At 37.5% G+C, this 24,015-nt stretch overlaps 1 protein-coding gene across 2 annotated transcripts in view; it reads right to left on the bottom strand.

Annotated features, from left to right (window-relative positions):
- Window positions 1-388: 388 nt before the first annotated feature.
- LNPEP (leucyl and cystinyl aminopeptidase) overlaps window positions 389-24,015 on the bottom strand; it is a 54,823-nt gene continuing 31,196 nt past the window's right edge. For both annotated transcript variants that reach the window (XM_014887117.2, XM_014887118.2), the window contains 11 exons: window positions 14,891-15,022; window positions 12,043-12,174; window positions 10,757-10,917; window positions 8,164-8,252; window positions 7,279-7,459; window positions 6,429-6,585; window positions 4,863-5,047; window positions 4,051-4,212; window positions 3,084-3,224; window positions 2,024-2,105; window positions 389-1,046 (listed from right to left, as the gene is read on the bottom strand). In XM_014887117.2, coding sequence (XP_014742603.1) covers window positions 906-1,046; window positions 2,024-2,105; window positions 3,084-3,224; window positions 4,051-4,212; window positions 4,863-5,047; window positions 6,429-6,585; window positions 7,279-7,459; window positions 8,164-8,252; window positions 10,757-10,917; window positions 12,043-12,174; window positions 14,891-15,022 — 1,563 coding nt within the window. In that variant the 3' untranslated portion in view covers window positions 389-905. The remainder of the gene's footprint in view (window positions 1,047-2,023; window positions 2,106-3,083; window positions 3,225-4,050; window positions 4,213-4,862; window positions 5,048-6,428; window positions 6,586-7,278; window positions 7,460-8,163; window positions 8,253-10,756; window positions 10,918-12,042; window positions 12,175-14,890; window positions 15,023-24,015) is intronic.

The following is a 24,015-nucleotide window of genomic DNA, read 5'->3' on the forward strand; positions in this document are numbered from 1 at the left end:
AGTAGTCAAAAGGGCACAAATCAGTATCAAGTCTACGAGATGAACCAACCTGAAAAAATACAATTTAGTGTAGTTGGCTAGAGACCAATACAGCAAAATTAGTTAAAGTTTGACGATCAATGATGAGATTCTCAAAACTATCTGAAAAGTTCAGAGTAGAAGTTCCAAAGTCACACCACTGTTTCTGGAAATCCCATCTCTAGAACACTTGGTTTTGCTATCTGTTTCTTCTTTTCCATACTACTGTCCAGCCACTTTTATATATATACTTTTATATATATATATACTTTTATATATTTATATATTGTGTATTATTAGCATAAGATTTATTTTTTTATGTGTAATTCCTAAAAAACATCATGAAAATAAAAAAAATCCAAACTTAAACTGAATTGTAATTGTATTTATTTTGCCTCTTGAACTTCATAACATTCACTACTACTTAATATATCTGAAATATAATTCTGTTTCACAACAGCTTCTAGATCTACAAATGTGGAAACCACATACAGTTTTGCATTAAGAAAACATCTACTGCTTAATGAGCAGTCTACAAAGAAGGAACAGTTCATGGTAACTTTCTTTCTTACCTGACTGTCAGTATTAACCCACTGCCAAGAATCTGTAACACAACTCCAAAGGAAAGGGCATAAGTTCCACATATAAAATAATATTTAATCATTTGTGCAGATGTTTGGTCTACAGATGGAAACAGTTTCAGGGTAAATACTTACATATTGCTCAAAATGCTTCAAGGAAAATAAAAATTTATCTGAGACATGCCCTGAGCTATCTAGATTCCTTAATAGTGCAATGTTGCAGTGATGCCTGGTTTCACCCCAGCTTTTGCAAATGAAACACAGTAACTGCTCACAGAGCTCCTAAATGGCTGACACAGCACAGTATTATATGCACTTCAGCAGTTCTCGTAGCTTTGCCAAGTTTCTCTCCATCCACTGGATATTGAGCTGGATTGTGTCAATTGCCTCTTTTACACAACGCAGTTGAGAACTTTCCTCTGACTTTGACTCAAAAAATGACTTGACCTGCATAGCAAGAATAAAGAAAATATTAATTTAAATCAACACTAGCCAGACAAATAGCTTCAGCAGCAAAGGCTATACACGTTGCAGGAAAACAATTTTTGAGAACTGTTTGTATCTGTGCAAACCTCTCAAAGGAGTTCCCAAAATGCAAGGAAAGCGTTTTTCGTGGATACAGCAGCAATAACTCATTTGGTTTCAATATATCATTTTACCAATAAACAGACATTCACTTACCATATCACAAAGCCAACACAGAGAGTATGCGGTGTTCTGGAAAAGGAGTCCTATTCTCTGACAACGAATTGGTTGTTGCAAGCAACCCTCTTCAGAATTCTAGAACTGCCCCCACACCCAACCATCATTATAATTGTCAATGCTAACATTTAAAATACTATAGATCAAACCATTAACACCTATCTCTACCAAATTATCTGAATGAAAACATTAGACTGAATCGTAAACGATTCTTGATACATTAATGTCAAAGCCTTGTTAGGGAAGACAACAGAGCTTTCTAAAACCTGTTAAACAACTCTTGGCTGATATTCAACTTCCACAATAACTCTTTGGGATTGCTAATGGAAAACAACAGCATAAACCAATTTTTATGGCACGGTATCACATTTCATGGATACAGAAGTCATAGCTTGTTTACAAGTTCTAGACCAAAATTACATATAGATCCAATCATTATTTTGTGACACAGTGTGCTCCAGTGCACAGGAAAACACAACAGTAGACCAATAACCGGGTTCAACTCAGTAATGCAATTCTGTCACAGACTCGGTATACAATTTCCCAGGGTCTGTGCATACATTTACAATGTGTCAAATGGGGAAAGCTAGTGATATATATACTCACAACAGAGTGTCAATGATATACAAAACATGTGAACATGTGTTTTACTCATCCTCCAACTAAATGAAAGCAGCATGGGCACTAGAAAATACCCCTTTCTGGAAGATTGAGCCACCAACCTCAAGTAGATGTGCCTTTGTTGCAAACTGAGAAGTTGACCAGCTAATGATATTCTGGATAGTATATGAACCTAGGTGAAACCTGAAAGACAAACAAATATTTTCAGCTAGGAGACACTTTAAGATGCAGTTTCGGTATATGCATGCATTCTTTTCTACTATTTCTACCTTTTTGTTTAGAAGTTGGAAAATATTAAAAGCACTTAAATTCAATACCTTACATTCCAATTACATATCTTATTTTTCAAAAGAAATACATGGACTTAGAAATCCAATCCTCTAGCTCCCTATTCCCTCTAAAAATGTAACATCAGAGCAAAAGCCATGGAAAATTTTCAAATCCTATCACAAATCAAATAGTAAAGAACTGAGGACACCACACAACGAATATCAAGATCTGTATTTGTGGTATGTATGTGTTTTAAAGCTTTACCAGAACTGAACTTGCAACCAGGTTTTCTTTCAAGAGAGGTAACTGTAATATTGGTTATGAAGAGCTTGCTAGAGCAGACGTTTTCATGATGAGAAATTTTTTTAGCAGCATGAAACTGTTTAAAATCAAAGTTAGGATTCAGAAACAGAAGTTTCTAGTACTGTTGGCTTTTTGAAGACTTGAGGGGCCAGCTTTCCTGGTAGGAACCCTTCAAGGCCAGTGCAAAACAACGTATTTCTGAAGCAAGTGGGATATTTTGGTCACTTGATTTTAGGAATGCTGTGACAATTCAGAAACAGTAAGTGCTGAGATAATTCCCTGGATGTCCTTTTGAATCCATTTGATCCAAATAAATATCTTGCAACTGAATCAATCATCTTAGAGACAGCAACCTTCCAAGAGAAATGAAGATAGTTTAGAACTACTCTGAGACTCCAGAACAATTGCTGAGACTTCAAATTTTATGTAGCAAATTATATTTGTAAACTCTGATTTTAAAACATGATTTAGAATTTTGATATGAATATTCTTATATGAACACTACTATTTATTGTTCTGTTTGAAAGAAACAAACAGGTGCTTTTGCCACTGCGAGTCTGGAAGTTTCATCTGCATCAAAAGCCTTACTTTCGTGTAAGCTTTTCCCAGTTCTCTTTGACGAAGTCCCAGGCCAGCAAATATCCAGGCAAACTCTGGCTAACAGTTGCTATGATATGTGAAAGCTCCTGTGACCTGATGATTTCTCCTTCAAGACTGTTTTGCATTAGCCTAGGAGACAAAAGATATGCAAAGAGACAGGAAAAAAAGTCTTTTCATATGTTCACACGGGTTTCCTGAAAGTCCTCAATTAGATGGAAAAGATGATATAATACATCAAGCAAGCAACTCCTGACATCTGGAAGAAATCAATGTTACATTTTACTACAAATGTATTTATTTAGCACTAATTTCCAGAAATCAGAAGAGTGACCTTAGCTCTAATGCAAGTACCTAAATTTTCACTGGTGTTGGAAAAGTAAATTCTAATAACTTGTAAAAGAAAAACAATACATCGAAGAGGTAAGAGAGGGAAGCTGAAGACTTAATTACCAGGACAAGTTCGTGTTCTCCGTGCATTATTAAGATTAAGTCTACAGAGAGGAACATAATGTAAAGTCAAATTTTCACCCAAAGAAAGAAATGGCAAAAAGAAGAGGAAAAAATTCCAAACAAAAAATATACCTCAACTACTTATTACTTTGATTATAAAGACATATCAGTCTTTTAAGGTTCTATAGAATAACCTGCAATTTTGTTACCTGCACTGCAAAATCTGAAATTTTGTGTTACCAGTAGTGCAAAGCTTTTAAGTTCAATTATTTTCTCTTTACTCAAATTCAGAACTTGTTTTTTTGTGCAGATCTGTTACATAAGTTATTTTTAAATGAAAAAGATCACGTTCTTCGTGTGCGTGGAAGCCTGTGCAAAACATTTGGATTGATTTTCTTTGGCAATCACAAATTTTTTCAACAATAGACAAAAGGCAATGCACTTTTCCAAGAAGATTTTATCACTTGTAATTTACATAGCATACAATTTTTTGGCTCCGTCATACCAGATCAGCTTTCTGGCATCTTCTGTGCTGGCCAAAGCTTCAATCATTTTGCTTTTCTCTGCTTCAGAATCTGAAGAGAAATACATCTTCAGGAGGAATTCCCAGCCATCATTAGACTTGGCTCCAACTGCAAATACGGCTTTCATAACATCACTAGGCAGACTACAGGGAAAACCAAAAGCAACAAAACAAATAAACATAGGGGGCACAAAAACACCCATCTGAGGAAAGGAAAAAGAAGTCACAAAATTAAAATATTAACTTGAAGGAGATACTTCTCTTTGGAACAATTTGTTTCTGTAGTAATTGTTAAGATTTGACATGACTGAATTCATACCAAACTAGTACTTTCAGTCACTAGGAAAAAGCAAATCATTTAGTCACATAAAAACAAAGTAAACTGTACACAAAATTAAGAATTTTCTATGACTCAAAATGCTCATGACTCCACAGCAGGATGAAATCTTTATAATAAAAAAAGTGGGCTTTGGCTTTGCCACTAAGTAATCTTTCAGCATGCAGTTCAGGAAATGTAGATGAAAGAAAATTTATGGCTGGTTTTACAGTTGAACTTAATGAGACTGGAGACAAAGCCTAGCATAGCCATTCTCTCATTGTGAAACACTAATTACTTCTACACATGAAACAGAGATAGAATCAGATTCTATTGGTAATGGTGGTGTGGTGGGGCTTTTTTTTTTCTTTCCCGGATTGTTCTGTTTGTTGTTGGGGTGTTTTTCCCAAATACAATGGTGTGAATCTAACAGGAAAACAGATGGGTAAAAGAAGTGGAAGCTCAGTTTTTGTGGTACCTTACTGTTCCGTTAGACTTCATCCATGTCTCAAACATCTTGGCAGCAGTTGTTCTACAGTTTCTTATATCATGAGTGCAGGCAAAAGCCAGCAGTGTTGACCGAAGCTCTCGTTCAGACAGGGTCCCATCATCTGTCCAGCGCTGTTGATCAATTTTATCTCCGAGCAAGTGCTCTATCCTATGCTAAAGGAGGAAAAAGTTACTAGCAATAGGTAATTCCTTCCAACAGGATTTTCTATATATGAAGTCAGTTTAAAATAAGAAAAAAAAAAAAAAGGTTGAACTTTCGAAACATGGAAGCTAAACACAGTAGTTTTTAATCTATTTATTCCACCTTACACATGCTATTTCTTAACTGTAGGAATAAGTATCAGATAGCACATAAATCTGAAAGCTGAGCCAGATTACATCTTTCCATTGCACGTGGAAACTGGAGACTACTCTATGAGCCATGGCTCAGACTTGCTTGTAATCAGCTCACAATCTCAATGTACTACAACTTCTGCATGTTTAACTGCTTTCAACTTCACAAATCACAGTAAATATGCCTTCGTTTAGCACAAAGAAACAACTTTTGTATGTCTCTGGGCTGAACACCCTTCAGTTTTGTAGTTCTGTAGCTTGCCAAAACCACAGCCTGATCAGTTACCACATCTCAGCTGAAACTTTTGAACTTAAGTAAAACTGCATAGACACTGCATTGCAAAACAGAGCTCAGGCTGTTTATAGCAGATATGTAACAACTTTGGGTAAATTAAAACAGTGCCCTTTTTTCTTATGTTTCTTTAAGCACTCACTAATTATTCCTACCAAGCATAAAGAAAAAACATCTGCTATTTTATCTAATAATTTAATAATTTTCTTATAGACTAAACCCCTTTGCACCCATTTTACACCATAAAGCAGCAAAGTTAATTTTAAACCAATAGATGAATACGGAGTAGAAGCTCCATAATAAGAAGGTAAACAGAGAAAGACATACACTCATCAAGAACTGAACCTACCATATTGATTTCACTGTCAAGTCTGTAAAACTATATAGTATTACTCTATTACACAACTGGGACAGGACAATGACAACCATACTTGTGTTTCTAGTTTTACAGAAAATGGTTCCAGTTTTTTATCTTCTGTCTCTACTAAGCAACTAGATCTAGAATCTCTAGCCACTCTAACTTTTGAAAATAACTTTTCTGTACAAGAAAAGTACATGGAATATGTTCAATTACATATTTGTATTAAATTGACTTGTATGGGCACTTTAAGATAGCCCCAGACACCACCGTGTTCCTACTGCACCACACTCCCTAGAAAACATTTTGGGGCATATGGGTGTGGTATGGAAACACGGGAAGGAGAGGGGAAGAACCTGGTCCAAAAAACAGCATTTTGGTAAGAGATCATTATAAAAAGTTGGCAAGACTGGCAACTCTCTTGAATCACCATCCATCTTAGTGAAATGAATGAATATGATCAGCAGTCAACATGTAAAAAGAGAATGTACCTATCAAGAACATTATAGCTAATTATTTAAAATGATAATTTATGAAAAACTAAGACATACCATGACTCGTGCTGCCAGCTGTTGTTCACCCTTTTTGTCTAAAAGGCTGTATATAAGACTCAGCTGAAATAAAGCTTGAGTAAGTGGTGCAGTGCTGTTTTCTTTGTTGAGGTAATCAATCAACTCAAAGGCCTTTTCCAGAGACTCTCTTCCTAGACTATGGATCAATGAACACAAACTTTAAAATGGATTACAAAACAAAAGCCCTCCCTGAAACAAATCAGAAGTGATGCTTTCCATTACAGTAACAGAGAGGCAAGTGAATAGAGGAAGTGACATAAGAAAAAATTTTCATACTTTAACTGCAGTAAGATTACAACAAAGCAACAATGGCCACTAACATGTCTTCAGTTAACAAAAATTGAAAATGGGTAAGGAAGTGCGGTAAGGATGTCTGAAAATATTCATCATAAAAAAGGATACTCAGATAGAATAGCAGCTTCCAAAGAGGCTATCCATAATGTTCAGCCTCACCTGCCCTGAGAGTGGTGGTGAAACACATGAGAAGGCACCAGTAAAAATTTAAGAGGGAAATAGCTTAGTTTTCTAAAGTGAAGCACTAGGGTACAGAAGAACAGCCTAGCAGGCAGATTATTGGACACTAAAGAAAACAGTGTCTTCCAGAAACGGAAATTATTATGTGGCTCTCTATGATCCGAATAAATAGATGATGCTATAAAGAAGAGGGATATAACATCTAGATCATCACTGAACGGATTTAACAAGGCTATTGAAGACTGCATTAAACTTTCTCTAAAGCAGTTGTCTCTAGAAACTAAATCTGATCTTCTCTGACTTGGAAAAAACTTGAAACACACATTAAATACCTTTTCCAATATAGAAGTCTTACCGTGCAAGGTTGAAGATATTGTTGATCAAATTTGCTCTGTCTTTAGGACTCAGAGCAGTGTGGTTTTTTTTCAACAGATCAATCAGTGTTTTCCAGTCTTCAGCATAATGTACTATATAATAGCCATTCATGTCTACATTGAATTTTATCCATTCCACCTCTTCTGGAAGTTCAATGACAGCTAGTGGACAAACAATACGTTATCAGCAGAAACAAACATTTAACAACTGTTTGTTTAAATCAAAGTCTATGAAGTAGACTAGTTCCAGAGAAACAGTAAATTCTTTCACACTAGTTCCCCCTACAGTGAAGAAGGAAAAGCCAGTACAAAGATTTTGAAAGACAGCCCAGAAATGTGAGGTTGTACTTCCTCTTCCCTCTTCCTATATCTGATTGAATGAACATTGTCAGTCTGCTCCAAGTTGCATCAGTTGATTTTTCTTCTTTTGTCCTGTCGTTCTTTCCAACAGCCCCATCTACAGTTCCAAATATAATACTTTCCCACACAGTTAAATAAAACAAACATTTCAGTGGAAAGTTACTTCCTAACATTTCACCAAACTGGCAGACCAACTTTCACATAACTTGCTCTCTAAAGAACATGGAGTTTGAGAGATTATGTGTATACACTGTGATGAAAATCATAGGCTTTTACAAATTTCAAACCTGTGCTTCCGTTCCAGTCACTGTCATGTACTTATACACACAATATACAGGGAACCGTCTCTCTGATGATGACAACACCAGCAGTGCTTTGCTCCAGATCTCTGAAATAATTTCATACCCTGTACGTCTTCAGCTTCATATCTTACTCAAGGTTTTCTCATAAAAGTCATGTATCTGTAACACTTAAGTAACTTGCTAACAAAGCCTTTAGTCACATACCTGACTTCTGATCCAGTAAATATGCATTAGTACAATGGGTGAAGTTGCACCTATTTGTTATGTAAGTGAGAGGAATATGCCACAGGTAACTGCAAAGGAAAACAAATGTTTACTGATATGTTATATAAGTACTATTTCCCCTGAATGGTTTGGTTTAATTTAAGCACTTTTATATACTAATAACACTAGAACCACTGAATGCTGTGTAAAATAATGAAGTATAAATCTCATATATAATAATCAGAACATGATGAAAGAATAAATGAACAACATGCACAGAAATTATTTTTTTAAATCCCACTATGTTGAGAAATGGGTAAATTTGATAGAACAGATTAGGTTCAAAGAGAACTTTTAAGGTCATCTAGTTCAGCTACACTGCAATAAGCAAGGACATCTTCAACTAGATCATGAAGATGATTAGAGTCCCATTCAACCTGGCCCTGAGTGTTTTCAGGGATCGGGCATCGACCACCTCTCTTGGCTACCAGTGCCACTGTTTCACCACCCTTATTTTAAAAATACTATTCCTTATATCTTGTCTAAATCTACCCCATTTTATTTTAAAACCATTATTCCCAATCCTATCAAGACAGAACCTGCTAAAACGTCTGTCCTATTCTTTCCTTTAAGTACTTGAAAGAATGCAGCGAGGTCTCCGCAGAGTCTTTTGTTCTCCAGGATGAACAGCCCAAAGTGTCTATCCTTGTATAGGAGACGTGCTCTGTCTATCTGATTGCTTCTGCGAACCTACTCTGGACTCACTCCAACAGGTCCATGTCCTTTCCTGTGCTGGGACCCCAGAGCTGGATGCAGGGTTCCAGGTGAGGTCCCACCAGAGTGAAGCAGAGGGGCAGAACCCCTCCCTCCCCTGCTTTGGATGCAGTCCAAGATACAACTGGTCTTCTGGGCTGTGAACGCACACTGCTTCCCTGTGTCCAGTACCACCAATCCTCCCAAGTTCTCCTTTGCAAGGCTGCTCTTGATTTGTTCATCCCCCAGCCTCTGTTGATACCAGGGGCTGCCCTGAACAAGGGCCCACTGCTCAAGTTTGTCCAGATTCCTCTGGATGGCATCTTTTCCTCCAGGCACACCAACTGCACCACTCAGCCTGGTGTCATCTACAAATTCTCTGTGGGGGCACTTGATCCCACTGTGTATTGTCACCAACGAAGATCTTAAACCGCACTAGTCTCTGATGGACTCTGCTTTTCCTAGTACTTCCTTCCCAGTTCCAGCATGCTAGGTAGCTTGTCCATACTCATATAGACAGTAAATCGCTGGCTGCATCAGAAATTCATCCAGTATTATTTTTACCTGAATCCAACAGTCTTTTTCTGATCTTTTACAAGTTTTCACTAATATTAAAAAATGATCCAAGTTCAAGACTCAAATTCCAAATCATGGTATAGAAACTGTAATTAATAGTATACCACAAAAACTTTCTTAACTAAATTGCAAACTGGAAGAATAAATGCTAAGGAGGCTCATCATGATGATAAGGACTTAGCTATTTAGAGAAAAACACAAATCTGAGTGGGATGAAAGAAGCTGCACATATTAATCTGATTTTGAGAGGGACCACTTCTATGTATGACTCACATAGGGTGCTCTTTTTCAAAACATTTTCATGCATGCTCCAAATTTACTTCAACTAGAAACAGAGATTACTTAGCTTAAAAATCCTTCCCTTCCTCCCTTACCTTTCAACTCCACGTTGCTTTTCTTTCTCTGCATAACAAAAATAAAACAGAGCCCTCTAAATTCCCACATTTCCAGAAACAAATTTCTTTCACAGATCTAATTTTCTGCAAGATGACGCAATGGACTCAGCTCCTGTTAAAATCTCAAACAACTCAGTAAAACCAGAAAATCTCAAAAGAATTCACACTTACGTATTTTTGTTAGAAGAAACTGTTGAGGGTCATAAGGTAAGTTACATTTGTGGTGAACAAAATTTTAAAATTACCAACTGCCACATCTTTGCTTCTTCAGTATTTGCATACATACTTCCTTTCAGGTTTTGGTACAATGGATATTGCCTCTGTCATATATTCAGCCATTTGTTGTCATGCAGTAGTGTCATCTTAAAATTTCAAAGCCAAGAAAGCATTGATTCTAGCTTCTCTACCTCCTTGTAGCAAAGCCCAAGGTATACACTGAATTTTGGAAGTAAGAAGGAGAGGCTGTAAAGTAGGATACATGCATCTATAAATTCCGTAGAACTTCTGCAACCTGCCCTTCCTCAGAGTCTTGTTATACACACAGAACTTTCTCAAATGTAAAGAAGTCTTTACTTAAGAGATTTGCCTTTTGGTACTGAAAACCAACTCCTGATGTCAAGCTTAAAAGCTTCAGGAAAATTATGCATGTAAGAAATTTAGATTATAAAGGGTGTCACTGAATTTTATTAGTTGCTTCAGTGAAAATAGACATGGCAGATACCAGATGCATGAATTTCTGTGCCGAATTCATTATTATTACCTGCCTTCCAAGGAAACACTAAAAGGCCTGAACACAAGTAAGTAAGATGTAAAAGGTTTAAGACAGCAGCCTGCTTTTAATGGATAAAAGGTATTAAGAAAGTAATAACCTTGCATCTGATGTCCAATTTTCTGGTTCCACACGAAACAAAAATTTCTCTTGTTGTACTGAAATAATCTTTCCCTTTCGGACAACAGTGACTAAAGGAAATCCTTTATGCCCAATCCAAGTCTTCATCATTTTTTTTACATCTAATGTTCCATTGGTAATCTGTAAAAACAATCATGACATAACAAGAAAATAGGAAATGGGGAACATTTAACTTTCTTCTTAAGTCACCAATTAAGTGGTAGCATCATTCTGCATCTCTAAACAATCACTCTGACAGTGAACTTGTAAATTTCTCTCCACTCTCTGGACCTGGTTGTGCAGTCAGTTTTTAACCCAACAAAGACTGCACCTGCCCAAGCCAGGAACTGCCAGCTTTTCCAGGAAAAAAAGTATCAAATGCTTTGCTGAAGGTCAAGCAGACAACATCCACAGCCTTTTCCTCAATCACCAGGTGGGTCACCTAGTCATAAAAGGAGACTAGGTTACTCAGGCAGGACCTGTCCCTCCTAAATCCATGCTGCTTGGGCTTGATTCACTGGTTGTCATACATGTGCCATGTAATGGTACTAAAAATTATCTGCTCCATGACCTTCCCTGGAACTCAGGTCAGGCTGACAGGCCTGTAGTTCCCTGGACACTCAGTCCTTCCCCCATCCTTCCTGCTGTCTCTCCACCCTCCTTTCCCTAGATTCTCTGACTCCATAGCCTTGCTGACTCTAGTCCTTACTCTCTTCTTCCCAAGCCCTTGCTTTCCTGAGCCCTTCACACTAATTTTAAAATTAGATACGGCCTTATGCTTACCTAGTAATTTGAGAGCTGCCTGTACAGTCTGCTTTCCTAAAATTTCATCACACTTGTTAAAACAGAAGCTATAACAAAGTTACACTAGTAGAGAGTAACCCAAGACCTCTGTATGGTTGGACTTAGCCATTCGTTGAAAGTACATTTTATCCTGAATTTTAGTACTTTCATTCTGGTCTTAACACACTACCCATGCAATTCTAGAGAGGATATGTCCATACTGGATGGACATGCATAGCAGTACATACCCACTCATAGCGGTTTTTTTGGGATGATACTCAATGTCGCCCTAGAAGCTTCAGTAATCTCTCTATCTAGATGAGAGAACTTTGGAATAGGATGAGCAAAAAAAATCAGAGTATTTACCTGAATTCCATTATCCTATCTTTTTCATAAACAAGGAAATAAATGAAAACTTATGATACTCTTTAAAAAGTGGAGAAAAAAAAAAGAAAAGAATAACAGTGTGTCAAGGATGGATACCTCATTCATGCTGTCCCATAGGTCATCACTCTGGGCAGTTCCGTAGCTGTGATTATGCAAATATACCTCAATGCCAGCTTGGAAAACATCCTTACTGAGATAATGCTTCAGCATCAAAAGAAGTGAAGCCCCCTGTAGGGAGAAAAAAGAAAAAGAAAACAAATCAGTAAATCAAATTTACAGAACTTTTTCAAGCATATGCATATTTTAGCTCTTTCACAGTATAGGAGTAAGTCAGAAGCTGGCAGATCTTATTCCAAGTAATATCCTTCAAATATTTACCTTTATATTCAGTTGCCTTGTGAAAATTCTCTTTTACTATTTCATAAACTCCAGATACAGTTACAAAAAAGGCTAATGCAGTTTGAAAATCATTCCTAGCTGCTTTGGAAAAAATATTTTAAAGGCTCAAACAATTAAAAAATGGACTAGTAGAATTTGACATTTTTTCCAATTAAAATAATCTGAAAAATATTGCCTTCTTACTTCTATGTCTCTGCTGGCTGCCATTTTTCATTACCAATACTCATCTGTATAGTACAGAACCGCACTTGTGAGTCAGTGCTTAATAGTCATATGATGTGCAGTTATATAAAAAACCTAAAAGTACAGGAAAAATATGAGATACACCACTTGGTAGGCTGGAATTGACTGCAGAAAAACAAGTAGGTTTTGATGTGTTTAAATACAGCCAGGGCTTGTTAAGGAAAAAAAAAAAGTAGCAACTGAGTAGTTTAAGTATCTAAAGGGCTGTGAATGTTTCTATGTCAAAGCCACCAAAAAGTAAATTGCCCGAGGACTTGCATGCTGTAGAACTGAATACAGACGAGCAGCCATAGATCAAGAATAGTTTAAAGGTGCACTTTACATTTTTGGTACTATTTCTAGGAAAAAAATAAGAACTAAGGGAGAAGATTTTAAAGAGATAATGGATTGTTCTCACACATTCTACACTCAAGTTCTGGAATTTGAGTAACATCATATCTGAAACTGAAGGTTGCGTGGTTATTCCCTACTCATCAAAAGTCAGGAGTAGCCCTTAAGACAGTTTTTAATAATATGGCCACAATTTCCTCTCCTGTATGTATCCATACTTAACCTACAGCTCTGCTCCTTTGTTTTCCTACTGTCATTTCCTTCCATACACTCTGCTGTTGCAGGTGGATCTTGCCCCACCCATGGGTGTTAGGTTTACTGACAGTCTGCAAAGCAGTCTGACTAAAAATAAAATTGTATTATTTTTATTTGAGACAGTACAACGTAGAGGTCACCTATTAATCTGTGTCAGTTGGCACACTGACACCAACGCAAATTCTATTGTACAATTCAGTAACAGATAAACCTTTGCTTATTATAGACTACATTGCAAATGTCTTTTCACATGAATCGCCAAGCACTCCACCTAAGCTATAGGGACAAGAGGAGTGGAATACAAAAACTTCATATGTGAAGGACAAGCTATGCAATGAATTCCTATGAAACACAGAAAGCAGCTGGGAAAACAATATTTCTGACAATGTGCAAAACCTCTTTTGGTCAGCTCTTAAAGGTGTAAGTTGGTACAACTCTATTTGAAATGTGCACATACTTACTAGTAGCCATGAAGTAATAAAATAATTCTCCAAATATAATGTTATACTAATTTAATGAAACTCCAAGCCAATCATTTAGGGAACTTTTCCATTAAAATTATATAGAGAAGTTTCAGTCAGTCAAAGACTGACAGAATTTGGATCTCTAAAGTTAGTTGGCTACAGACATAATTGTCCCAACTTCCAGAAAGAAGTTCACTGAAAAGGGAATTACTTGAGACGGCACCTCTGAAGCATGAAACAACAGGCATGCCTTTTGATAAAAGGAGAGAACCCAAATTCATTTGGCAACCAAGGTAACCTGGAAATCACACATCTGTTCTTGCAGTTGAGAAAACAGAGTCCAAAGTAAATGGAAGCACATCACTACTGTAGGCCTATCTGGCATCCCAGACTACTCAAGAATGCCAGACAACATGTGTTAACCAGTTGAGACTTCCAAAAAGAAGTCAGAGGAAACAAATCAAGACTGTCATGGGAACTGCATTCAGCAGAGGAAGATGCAGCATTTGACTATTTTCCAGTAGAAAACAGCTGTCCCTATGATTTCTAATTAGATGAAAGTAGAAGACAGTGATGGAAAGAAGTGTCAGCTAATCCAAAATAAACAAACAAAAGGCTTTCCTCAACACTACCCAAATCTGGTATCTAAAACCTGAGACAATGTGAATAAAAATTTTGCGAATATAGGTATTTCTTCTCTTATGCATTTTTAAGCAAGGCACTGAGATGCTTTAGTAACATAAGCCTCACACACAACCCTCATTAGATATCAGAAATAATAATGTTTCAGACAACCAGAACATACAGTAAAATAATTTGTATTCAGAGGAAAGCTTCCAGTTCAGGGTATTTCTAAAATACTGAGGGTTTTTTAAAAAAGGGAGAATATAAGATTGAGTGATTACTTTGGTGTTCTGTTTTTACTCTTTTTAATCACTTGTTACAGTTTGCTATCAGAAGAATATACACCTAACTGGTTATGCTGCTTCACCTTCTCGTTCCCCTCTTACATCTTCACGAGTATTCTATTTTGTGCTCAAGCATTCAACAATATGGTAAATAAGGCCACAAATAAAGATACATAATATTTTCCTAATTAAATGCTATGTCGATGCTCAAAAACATTATTGAGAAATCCTGCATTGTTTGAGTTAGGTCTGTCGATACATGCCTATTTACTTCTGATTCCACATCCATATTTTCAAAAGCTAATGTACCACTATCCAAATATTTTGCAATATTTTTACAGTTACCTTGATATAAGAAAGAGCATCAAACATTTCTTCAATTTGCTCTGAAGACTGAACAGCAGAAGAGACTGGATGTGAAGAATTCAAGGCATCCTTCATCATAGCCTTGAAAATTAAAGTAAGGAAATCTTCATCCTGGAAGAGAAACATTTTTAACTGTTTAAGAAGCTGAAACATACATGTTATGCAGAAAAATAAAAGTTGTCTCTGCTTTGCTCCTCCACAGCTCTAGGCAGCAAAAGAACTGTCAGTTTATCATTTATAAAAGGTACTATTTCCCTGCCACATTTTAGCAGTGGAATCTCACTTTCGAGTTTGCATCATTATACAGACCCTTAAGCCTGTCTCAGGCAAGTGTGTCATTGGTGCTAGACAAAAATGCACCCTCTAAATAAGTGTATGTCAAATTTCGCATTTGGTTCACCACTGTTCTCAGTTCATTTACAGGAGGCAGGGAATACAAAAATACTACATTCATGTGCTTTAAGCATGAAGTCTAGAGAAATTATTCACTACAGTTATGTTTGGGAGAATGTAAAAAGCATCTTATCTAGTGATTACAAAAGTCCTTCAGTTCTATTTTTTTTAGAATGAGGATATTTGAATTTAATACATTGGTACCAGAACAAGAAAATCCCAAACACTGAAAAGAAGCTGATCATATTGGTATTTGTCCGTTTCACTTCATCACAGCAAGCAAACAATTCTCCATACAGTAAAAATCCCAACAACAAAACAAACTCACAAAAACCCTCTATGAAATACAATAAAAATAACTGTTAAAGTTTAAAATGTTAAGGCTTTTTTTCTTGAATGGAGAAGTTCTGGGTGATGTCTTTCATTTTTACGAAAACACATTCTGGCACCATCAAACAATGAAATGAGATATTGGTCAAGGCAGCTTATCAGCTTTATCAGCTTTTGAAATGAAGTACACAGATGTTAGATGTGTCCTTGCTAAAAAAGAACGCTACTTTCGTATTCCACCCTCAGCACATATGCAGACAACAAGTAGAATGGCTACATACTTTTGGTGACAATCAAACAGAACAAGCAAGGCCAAATGAAAAAGTTTTGAAACATTCAGTGCTGTAAAAAGAATTCTACTGGACCAGGTTAGCAATTCAAGTTCCTTAATATGAGTAAGTGTGAATTAAGAACTCAAAACTCACACTTCTCCAGAATGCTGAGAAGAACACACTCCATCAGGCAGGAAACAGTCATATACAGTATGTAATCAGTGTTTAATCCCACGACTAAGGCAAATCATATGAACACTCCTAGAAGTTTACTTCAGGGCCAAGGTATATCTTTATCCAGAATGCAAAATTAGTCTCTCCACTACCCTCTACATTTAATTCCACTAACCTTTATCTGCCTGTCATTCTCCATGACAAGAAAGTTTTATAGCAGTAGCTGATATCCTTTCCTTGGAGAAGAGACACCAAATTTGAATCTATCATGTTTTCCAGTGTCTGAAAAGCTAGGTCACTTAGTACATGAGTGCGTTTGTAAATAATCACTACATTATTTTATCAGAAAGATTCTATCCTTCAGCCATATATGTAAACAGAAGTGCCAGTGGGAGCAGTGCTTTGTATTAAATGTAACTCAATACTACCAAAATCCTTTGTGGTGGACCCTTTGATACTTTTATGCCAGGTCTGCTCATTTGTGAAACCCAAACTGATTCAGACACAAGCAAGTACCACGATGATGGGAAGACAGGAGTTACCCCATGTAGGGAAAGAAAACAAAGGGAACTTGAAATTGGGAGGACAAAGAGCATTTAGTTGGAAAGAAAAGACTATTCAGCGAAGGCAGCAGACGTGTAACAAAGTTTTAAAAAATGTAACAAGTAGCATGTGCACAGCAGTTTGCAGAAAGAACTATTATATAAGCATTTATCTTGGAGAGAAAAGTCTGATGTTGTATTAGGGAACTGATCACGAATATTACTGGTTAGCAAGCCTATTAACAATTATACTGCTGGCTATCCAGGCTCGCACTATTCTAACTCGATGGTGAAAATATTATAAAAGCTATGTACACTTTTAATAAACGTCTCTAGTTATATCATGACTCGGGACTGTGTTTTTTTTCATGCGCTTGCAAATGGCTCCTTGAACAGGAACATACAATTTCCTAAGGTAGTCCTGGACCTGCAGTACATCCTGACTGTACCAATGGTGAGCTTCAAGGATCGCCAACGATGTCCTTTCATGTCTGCCTAATAAACAGGTTAGTGACGCAGCCATTTCGTCATAAAATGGGCAACAATATCTCTAAACTAGAAGCCTTCCATAAAAACTGCTTATTACATATAGCAAAATCTTAAAATTCAGGGAAAAAACCTAATACAAGTCCTTATATGGGTGAAAACTAACTGTGCCTGCCACCCCCCTAAAGCATCCTATGATCTCGATTACTGGAAGAGAGTGAGGAATGCTTTAAAGCATGTCAAATACGTGCACCTGAGATCAACTCAGATGAATTTATAACAAAATAATGTATTCTGCATAACAAGCTTTTCATAAGAAGACACAGTACTCCCAGCTGTACATTCTCCTGCAGACGCTTCCCCTGCACCCACAGCAACGCTTTCATGCTCTAGTTCAGTTGCTTTGCATGTGCACGGGAACACTGGGGAGGAAAAAGAAAGTGAAGATGGAGAAAAAACTCTGCGATTCGTACTCTAAATTACAGTCTCAACAGCTGAAAATTAAGGCGGCAGCACCATCTACTGACACAAAGGTGCCAAAGCAGCCCTTCGTGACTGAGTTTTTGCTGCTCCCTGAGCCAAAGACTTTTTAGATATCCGTAGAAAAACGGCTTTGTTTCAAGGGAATATTGAATTGCTCCATCCTTTGCCTGTGGTTTATCAAGGCAATCAGCCTCGACACAAGCAACTTTTCTATGAAACGGTTAAAGAATTAAGAAAATCTGTGAAAGAGAATGGTTTGCAATCTTCCTATACATTGAGACTTACTGAAGCTACCGCAGAGAGCTTATGTTACCTGCTGACTGGAAAGCTTTATTTAAATTGCTTATGACAGCAGCACAGTATTCTATATGGTGGACAGAGTGCAATGGGCTTTGTGAAGATCAAGCGCGGGCTAACATAACCACTGCTAATGCTGCGATAACAAGGGATCATTTGACAGGGGCTGGAGATCATACGATGATAAAAGAGTTAAGGATGCCCCCAGAAACATATAACCAAGCAAGAGAGCTGGCTATAAGAACTCTGAAAAGAGTGCTGGACGCTAATGAACTGAACCTGGCTTCTCTACAATAAGGTAGGGACCTCAAAAGCCCTACATTATTTTTATTAATCGTTTGCAAATAGCTGTGACAAGGCAAAAACATTTACCAGATGCAGCAGAAGTTTTACTCAAACTCCTTAGCTTATGAAAATGCTAATCCTGACTGCCACAAGGCACTTGATCTAGTTAAATACAAACTTGATGTTTCCTTACATGACTTTATCAAAGCTTGTGCACATGTTGGTACAGAACAATACAAAGCAGATTCACTAGCAACTGCCTTTGCTCAACAGCTACAGATTGTTAGGGCAACAGTTAAAATGTTTTGACTGTGGAGAGGAAGGTCATATGAAAAAGCAGTGCTCCAAGAATAAACAAGGGAACAAAAACCTAGTAAACTATGCCCTCGATGCACAAAAGGTTACCATTGGAGCAATGAATGCCATTCTAAGTATGACGAAAGAGCAAACCTCTGCCACAGCAGAGAAACTCCAAGACGGGCTTGGAATCCTATGCCCCAAAACAAAACAGGATCCAGTGGCAGCAAACCCCACACAGCTCAAGCTCAGGAAACATCAGGGGGACCTCAGGCAGTGCTGGGATGCCGCAACCACATTAAATAACACATTGGTTCACCTACAAGTTCAAATGGATCCCTTCCTTTTAAATGTCATGCATCGTTACTCAGGAGATCATCACCACCTATAAGGGGACTTTTTCTTTTACCAGTAATCATCGACTCTGATTCTCGTGAAATAAATATCATGGCTTGGACTCCTAATCTACCTTGTACTATTACAGCAGGATCATGTATTGCTCAATTCCTATCCCACTTCCTATACTGCCAGATACAGAATCTATCCCATCTGTCTATGCTAACAGGGGCACTGGAGGTTTTGTGAGCACAGGTACTCCTCAAATTTACTGGTCTAAATTTATTTCCGCATAGAAACCTTTTCTAACTTGTGTTGTAGATGGCAAGTCTTTAACAGGATTAACAGATACCAGAGCTGATGAAGCCATCATCAGTGAACCTACCCGGCCCTTGTCATGCCATCAGTGATCGTCACAGACATCAGAGGTCAGCAGGTGCTACAGCATTCAGCTAAGGAACTCATGGGCCAGAAGGGAAACAGGCTCAAACTGTGTGTACTTTCTATTCACATGCACACTGTGGGGAAGAGATCTGTTATCACAGTGGGACTGACACTGACAACAAATTTTAAAATGGGCCACTGATGTGCAGCCCAGACTTAAACTCACATGGAACACCAATACCCCTCTGTGGTACAGCCCTCAGTAGCCCCTCAGAGGGGAATGGCTGCAACAAGCACAAAAACTGGTCAAAGAACAACTGGATCTGGGAAATAAAGTTCCTTCTACAAGCCCATGGAACATCCTAATCTTTGTGATTTCAAAAAGACAGGCAAATGGAGACTCTTACAAGATCTGAGAACTATCAGTGCACTAATAGTCCTGATGGGAACTCAGCAATCCAGAATTCCTAATTCAGCAATGACACTTGAAAATTGGGAATGTTAATTATTGACTTAAAGGATTGCTTTTTCACAATTGCATTACACCCCAATGCTGCACCTCATTTTGCTTTTTCACTACCATCCTTGAACAATAGTGAACCTATGCAAAAGCATCACTGGATTGTGTTACCATAAGGAATGAAAACAGGCCTACAATGTATCAGCTTATGGCAGCAAGTGCTTTACAACTGGTGCGACCTCAGTTTTCAAAGGTTTTGTTGTATCATTATGTGGATGATATACTGCTAGCAGCAGATGACCCTGTAGTATTGCAAAATTGTTTTGCCCTTTTGTGTTTTTCTCTTGACAAATTTGGTCTTTGTATTGCAGCAGACAAGGTTCAGACTGTCCCACCATTGAAATACCTAAGGTTTCTATTATTTGAACAGAAAATTGCTCTTCAGCCCATTGTGCTGTGGACCTCTAATAAAACAGTAAATTATTTGCAAAAATTATTAGGAACTATTAGTTGGCTCACACCTACCCCAGGTATCTCCACTGAGGAACTGTCACCCTTGTTTAATTTACTTAAGGGAGACACAGATTTAGTATCTGCTCTCCTCACAAGCTGGATGCAGAAGCCTGTGAACCATTTCAACTCGTAACAAAGAAAATTCAAACCTCTTTTGTATCCAGACAACAAGCAGTTACCACTGAGTCTTTTTCTTAACCTGGCTGAATTCCAACCATATGCACTAATAGCACAGTAGTGTATAAACAACAATTGTGGATGATAAAGTATGCATTTTTACCTCACACAATTTCAAAAACAGTAACTACATTGCTTGATGTGATTATTTGACTTGTTTCCACGGGATAAAAATGATGCCAGACCCTAAGTGGGGAAGATCCTTCTCACATCCACAGTCTTTGCCTGCAAACGATTTTCACGATATGTTCCAAGAATCATTATTTTTACAGGCGGTCCTGACAGACTTTTTGGGAAACATTGTTAATTCTTTGCCGAAAAATAAGCTTTTGCAATCTTTAAAGGATCTTTCTTTACAGACATGTTTTCTAACACTGTCACAGCCCTGTCTGGAGCAAAGAGAGTTTTCACTGATAGTTTTGGGAAAACTCAGAAAGCAGCTGTTGTTTGGAAAAACTCCACAGGGGATTGGGAAAACTGATTTTTCAGCCAAGGTCAAACAGCTAGTAGGGTTAGCAGCCACGGTAGGAGCTTTTCAATTGTTTCAAAATGAGCCTTTCAACTCAGATTCCTTGTATGTAGTAGGTATTTTAAACGGTATTGAACATTACTTTTTAAAGCAGGTACTCAACAAAGATCTATTTATGCTGTTATCTACTCTGTATGGTTTTGTTCAATGCAGATCTCACTGTTTTTATGTTATGCATCTCAGGTCTTACAAATCATTGCCTGGACCTCTGGTGGAAGGTAATGCAGCTGCTGATGCTCTGATGATGATGATGATGGCAACAGTTTCAAATGAAATTACACAAGCAAAGTTGTCACAGGAGTTTTATCACCAGAATGCAAAAGTTTTGTGTAAACAATTTGATGTTACCCTTTCTCAAGCCAGACAAATTGTTCATTCTTGCCCCGATTGTACTTGTTTAATACCCTTACCTACCACAGTAGGTACAAATCCAAGAGGTTTGGGTGTCAGTGAAGTCTGGCAAATAGATGTTACCCACATTTCCTCTTTTGGCACCCTAAAATATGTGAATGTACCAATTGACACACATCCCAAATTTTTTGTTGCCTCCACTCATAAAGGGGAAAAGGCAAGACCTGTCATTGAACACATGTTGTGAGCTATTGCTATCTTAGGAGTCCCAAAAGTAGTAAAAACAACGGTGCAGCATGTTTCACAACCAATGAAAACCTTCCTTCATTCTTGGGGTATACATCATACAACCGGTACATCTCACTCCTCAACCGGTCAAGCTGTTGTGGAACAAATATATGCCCTTTTAAAGAATATGCTTCTTTAACAAAAGAAGAGGGGTCCCCTTGGTATAACACCTCAGAAACAATTGGACAAAGCAATGTTTACTTTAATTTTTAAAATATTTCCAGATTTGATAAAAAAACAGCAAGTATTTTCCCATGATGCTTTAACAGATTCTCGGCTACCTGTCTGTTATAAAGACTTGCAGACTAGACAATCGCTAGGCCCTGTTCTTTTGTTAACATGGGGGCATGGTTATGGCTGTGTTTCTCTACCCACAGGAGCTCCCTGGTTACCTGTGAAGAACATCAAACCCACCACAGAAGAGATGAATACTTGAAGGCATCATAATTTTAGTTTGGTAATCGGTTGTAATGGGTTTGGGCACAACATATGTAATCCTTTTTATCACCCTCAGTGTATTCTCAATGAATATGAACAAAGCATGGGTACCACAACCAAAGATCAAAATTTGGCTCACATTAGCCAAAGCAATTAACCAATCTCTCCTTTGTTTATCCATGATCAGTCCTAGTGATCTATTTCAAACATGTCTGGTTAGCGTTCCTTTGACAAAGGATGAATGGAACAAATTATACATCAGTTACATGTGATTGTACAACTCCAGGTAAGCATAGATGGTCATGGTGTTTGGGATCACAGCAGCCTAACACTGTCCAGTCTGTGAAATGGTACATGGGCAATACTGATGGAGGCATGGTAAAACCAGGTAACTTCTTCCCTGCTGTCTCTCTGAAGCCTCAAGAGCTGGACGTACCTGGCTCTATAAAAGCTCCTGTGTGTTTTTACCTTAACTATGCTAATAATCCAAAGCAGAGAGCACAAGGGTTGACATAACTGGCATTGGTATTTATTGTAATGCCTCTGCCTGGTGCAATTTTACTACTCCCTCACAAATCAGAACACAGACCAGTGCAATAAGCCTGCCTGATAACATATTTTTAATATGTGGCAACAGAGCATGTAAGGGCATTCCAAGTAATGCAGTGGGAGATCCATGTACCAAAACGTTGTTTGACTGTGTTTCATCCCCATCTTGAAACTCTAACCAATTGGACACTACAACACTGGCAAAATAAACTTGATGCTAAGTCATTTAACCATGACTATAACTCTGAGGTTGAATTCTGGAATAAAGAGATTTTTTAGTTCCTTAGTTGCCTCTATTGATACTGCACGAGACTTAAACGCAATTAATAAACTGGTTGTTGGCTTGCAAAGGAGAGCAATGCTACTAGTAATGCTGTAACAGGATTGTTAACAGATGTTGGCTCAGTACGTCACGCAACACTGCAGAACACAGCAGCAATAGACTTTTTACTGTTAGGCCGGGGACATGGATGTGAAGACTTCAATGGAATGTGCTGTATGAACCTGAGTGACCACTCCAAATCCATTCACAAAAGCATCCAGGAATTGAAGGAGCTTTCTGGAGAACTGCAGCAAAGCCAGAGATTGGATCCTTTTGACCTGTTCTCTTGGTTGGGACGATTTAATTTTGGACCTCGGGTCAAACATGTAGTTGGTTTTGCTGCAGTAGGACTCATAGCACTTTTGATGATTATGTTATGTTTACCATGTGTATTTTCTTGTATTTAACAGCTTATCCATCAGAATGTAAAGCAGGTAATGCTTATGCAGACACAAACTGTACTAGCTTTGCAATACTTAATAAAAAAGAAAGGGGGAGATATAGGGAAAGAAAAAAAAGAACTTGTAATTGAGAGAACAAAGCATTTAGTTAGGATGAAAAGACTATTCAGTCAAGGCAGCAGAGATGTAACAAAGTTTTTTAAAATGTAACAAATTACAGACACACAGTAGTTTGCAGAAAGAACTATTAGATAAGCATTTATCTTTGAGAGAAAAGTCTGATGTTGTTATTAGGAAACTGATCAAGAATATTATTGGTTAGCAAGCCTATTAACAATTAGACTATTGGTTTTCCAGGCTCATGCTATTCTAACCCAATGGTGAAAATATTATAAAAGCTATCTAATAGCTTTTGTAATATTTTAATGAACATATCTGGTTATACATGACTGGGGACTGTGTTTCTTTCATATACTTGCAGCCTCAGGTATGTTTAATAAACCTAAAGCTTCTTAGGTCTATTAGGAAAAACAGAAGTAGACAAACTTGTTCAACAACATGTCTGGACTTGTTCTAGAAAGATTTTAAGTTATAATTTGATATATAGACATCTACATGTTTTAACACGTACTATTTTGCATAGAATACTTTAAACTTCACAAAACACAGTAGACTGCATGTAGATTACTACCAAAATAAAGCAAAAAAAATTTAAACCCCACAGAAACAATGTACCTTTCTCAAAGCCACTTTCAATATAACAAAATGCCAAAGCAGAGATGCAGCATGATCTCAAC

This window comes from Sturnus vulgaris, chromosome Z (assembly GCF_052056855.1).
Source record: "Sturnus vulgaris isolate bStuVul1 chromosome Z, bStuVul1.hap1, whole genome shotgun sequence".
Classification (NCBI taxonomy): domain Eukaryota; kingdom Metazoa; phylum Chordata; class Aves; order Passeriformes; family Sturnidae; genus Sturnus; species Sturnus vulgaris.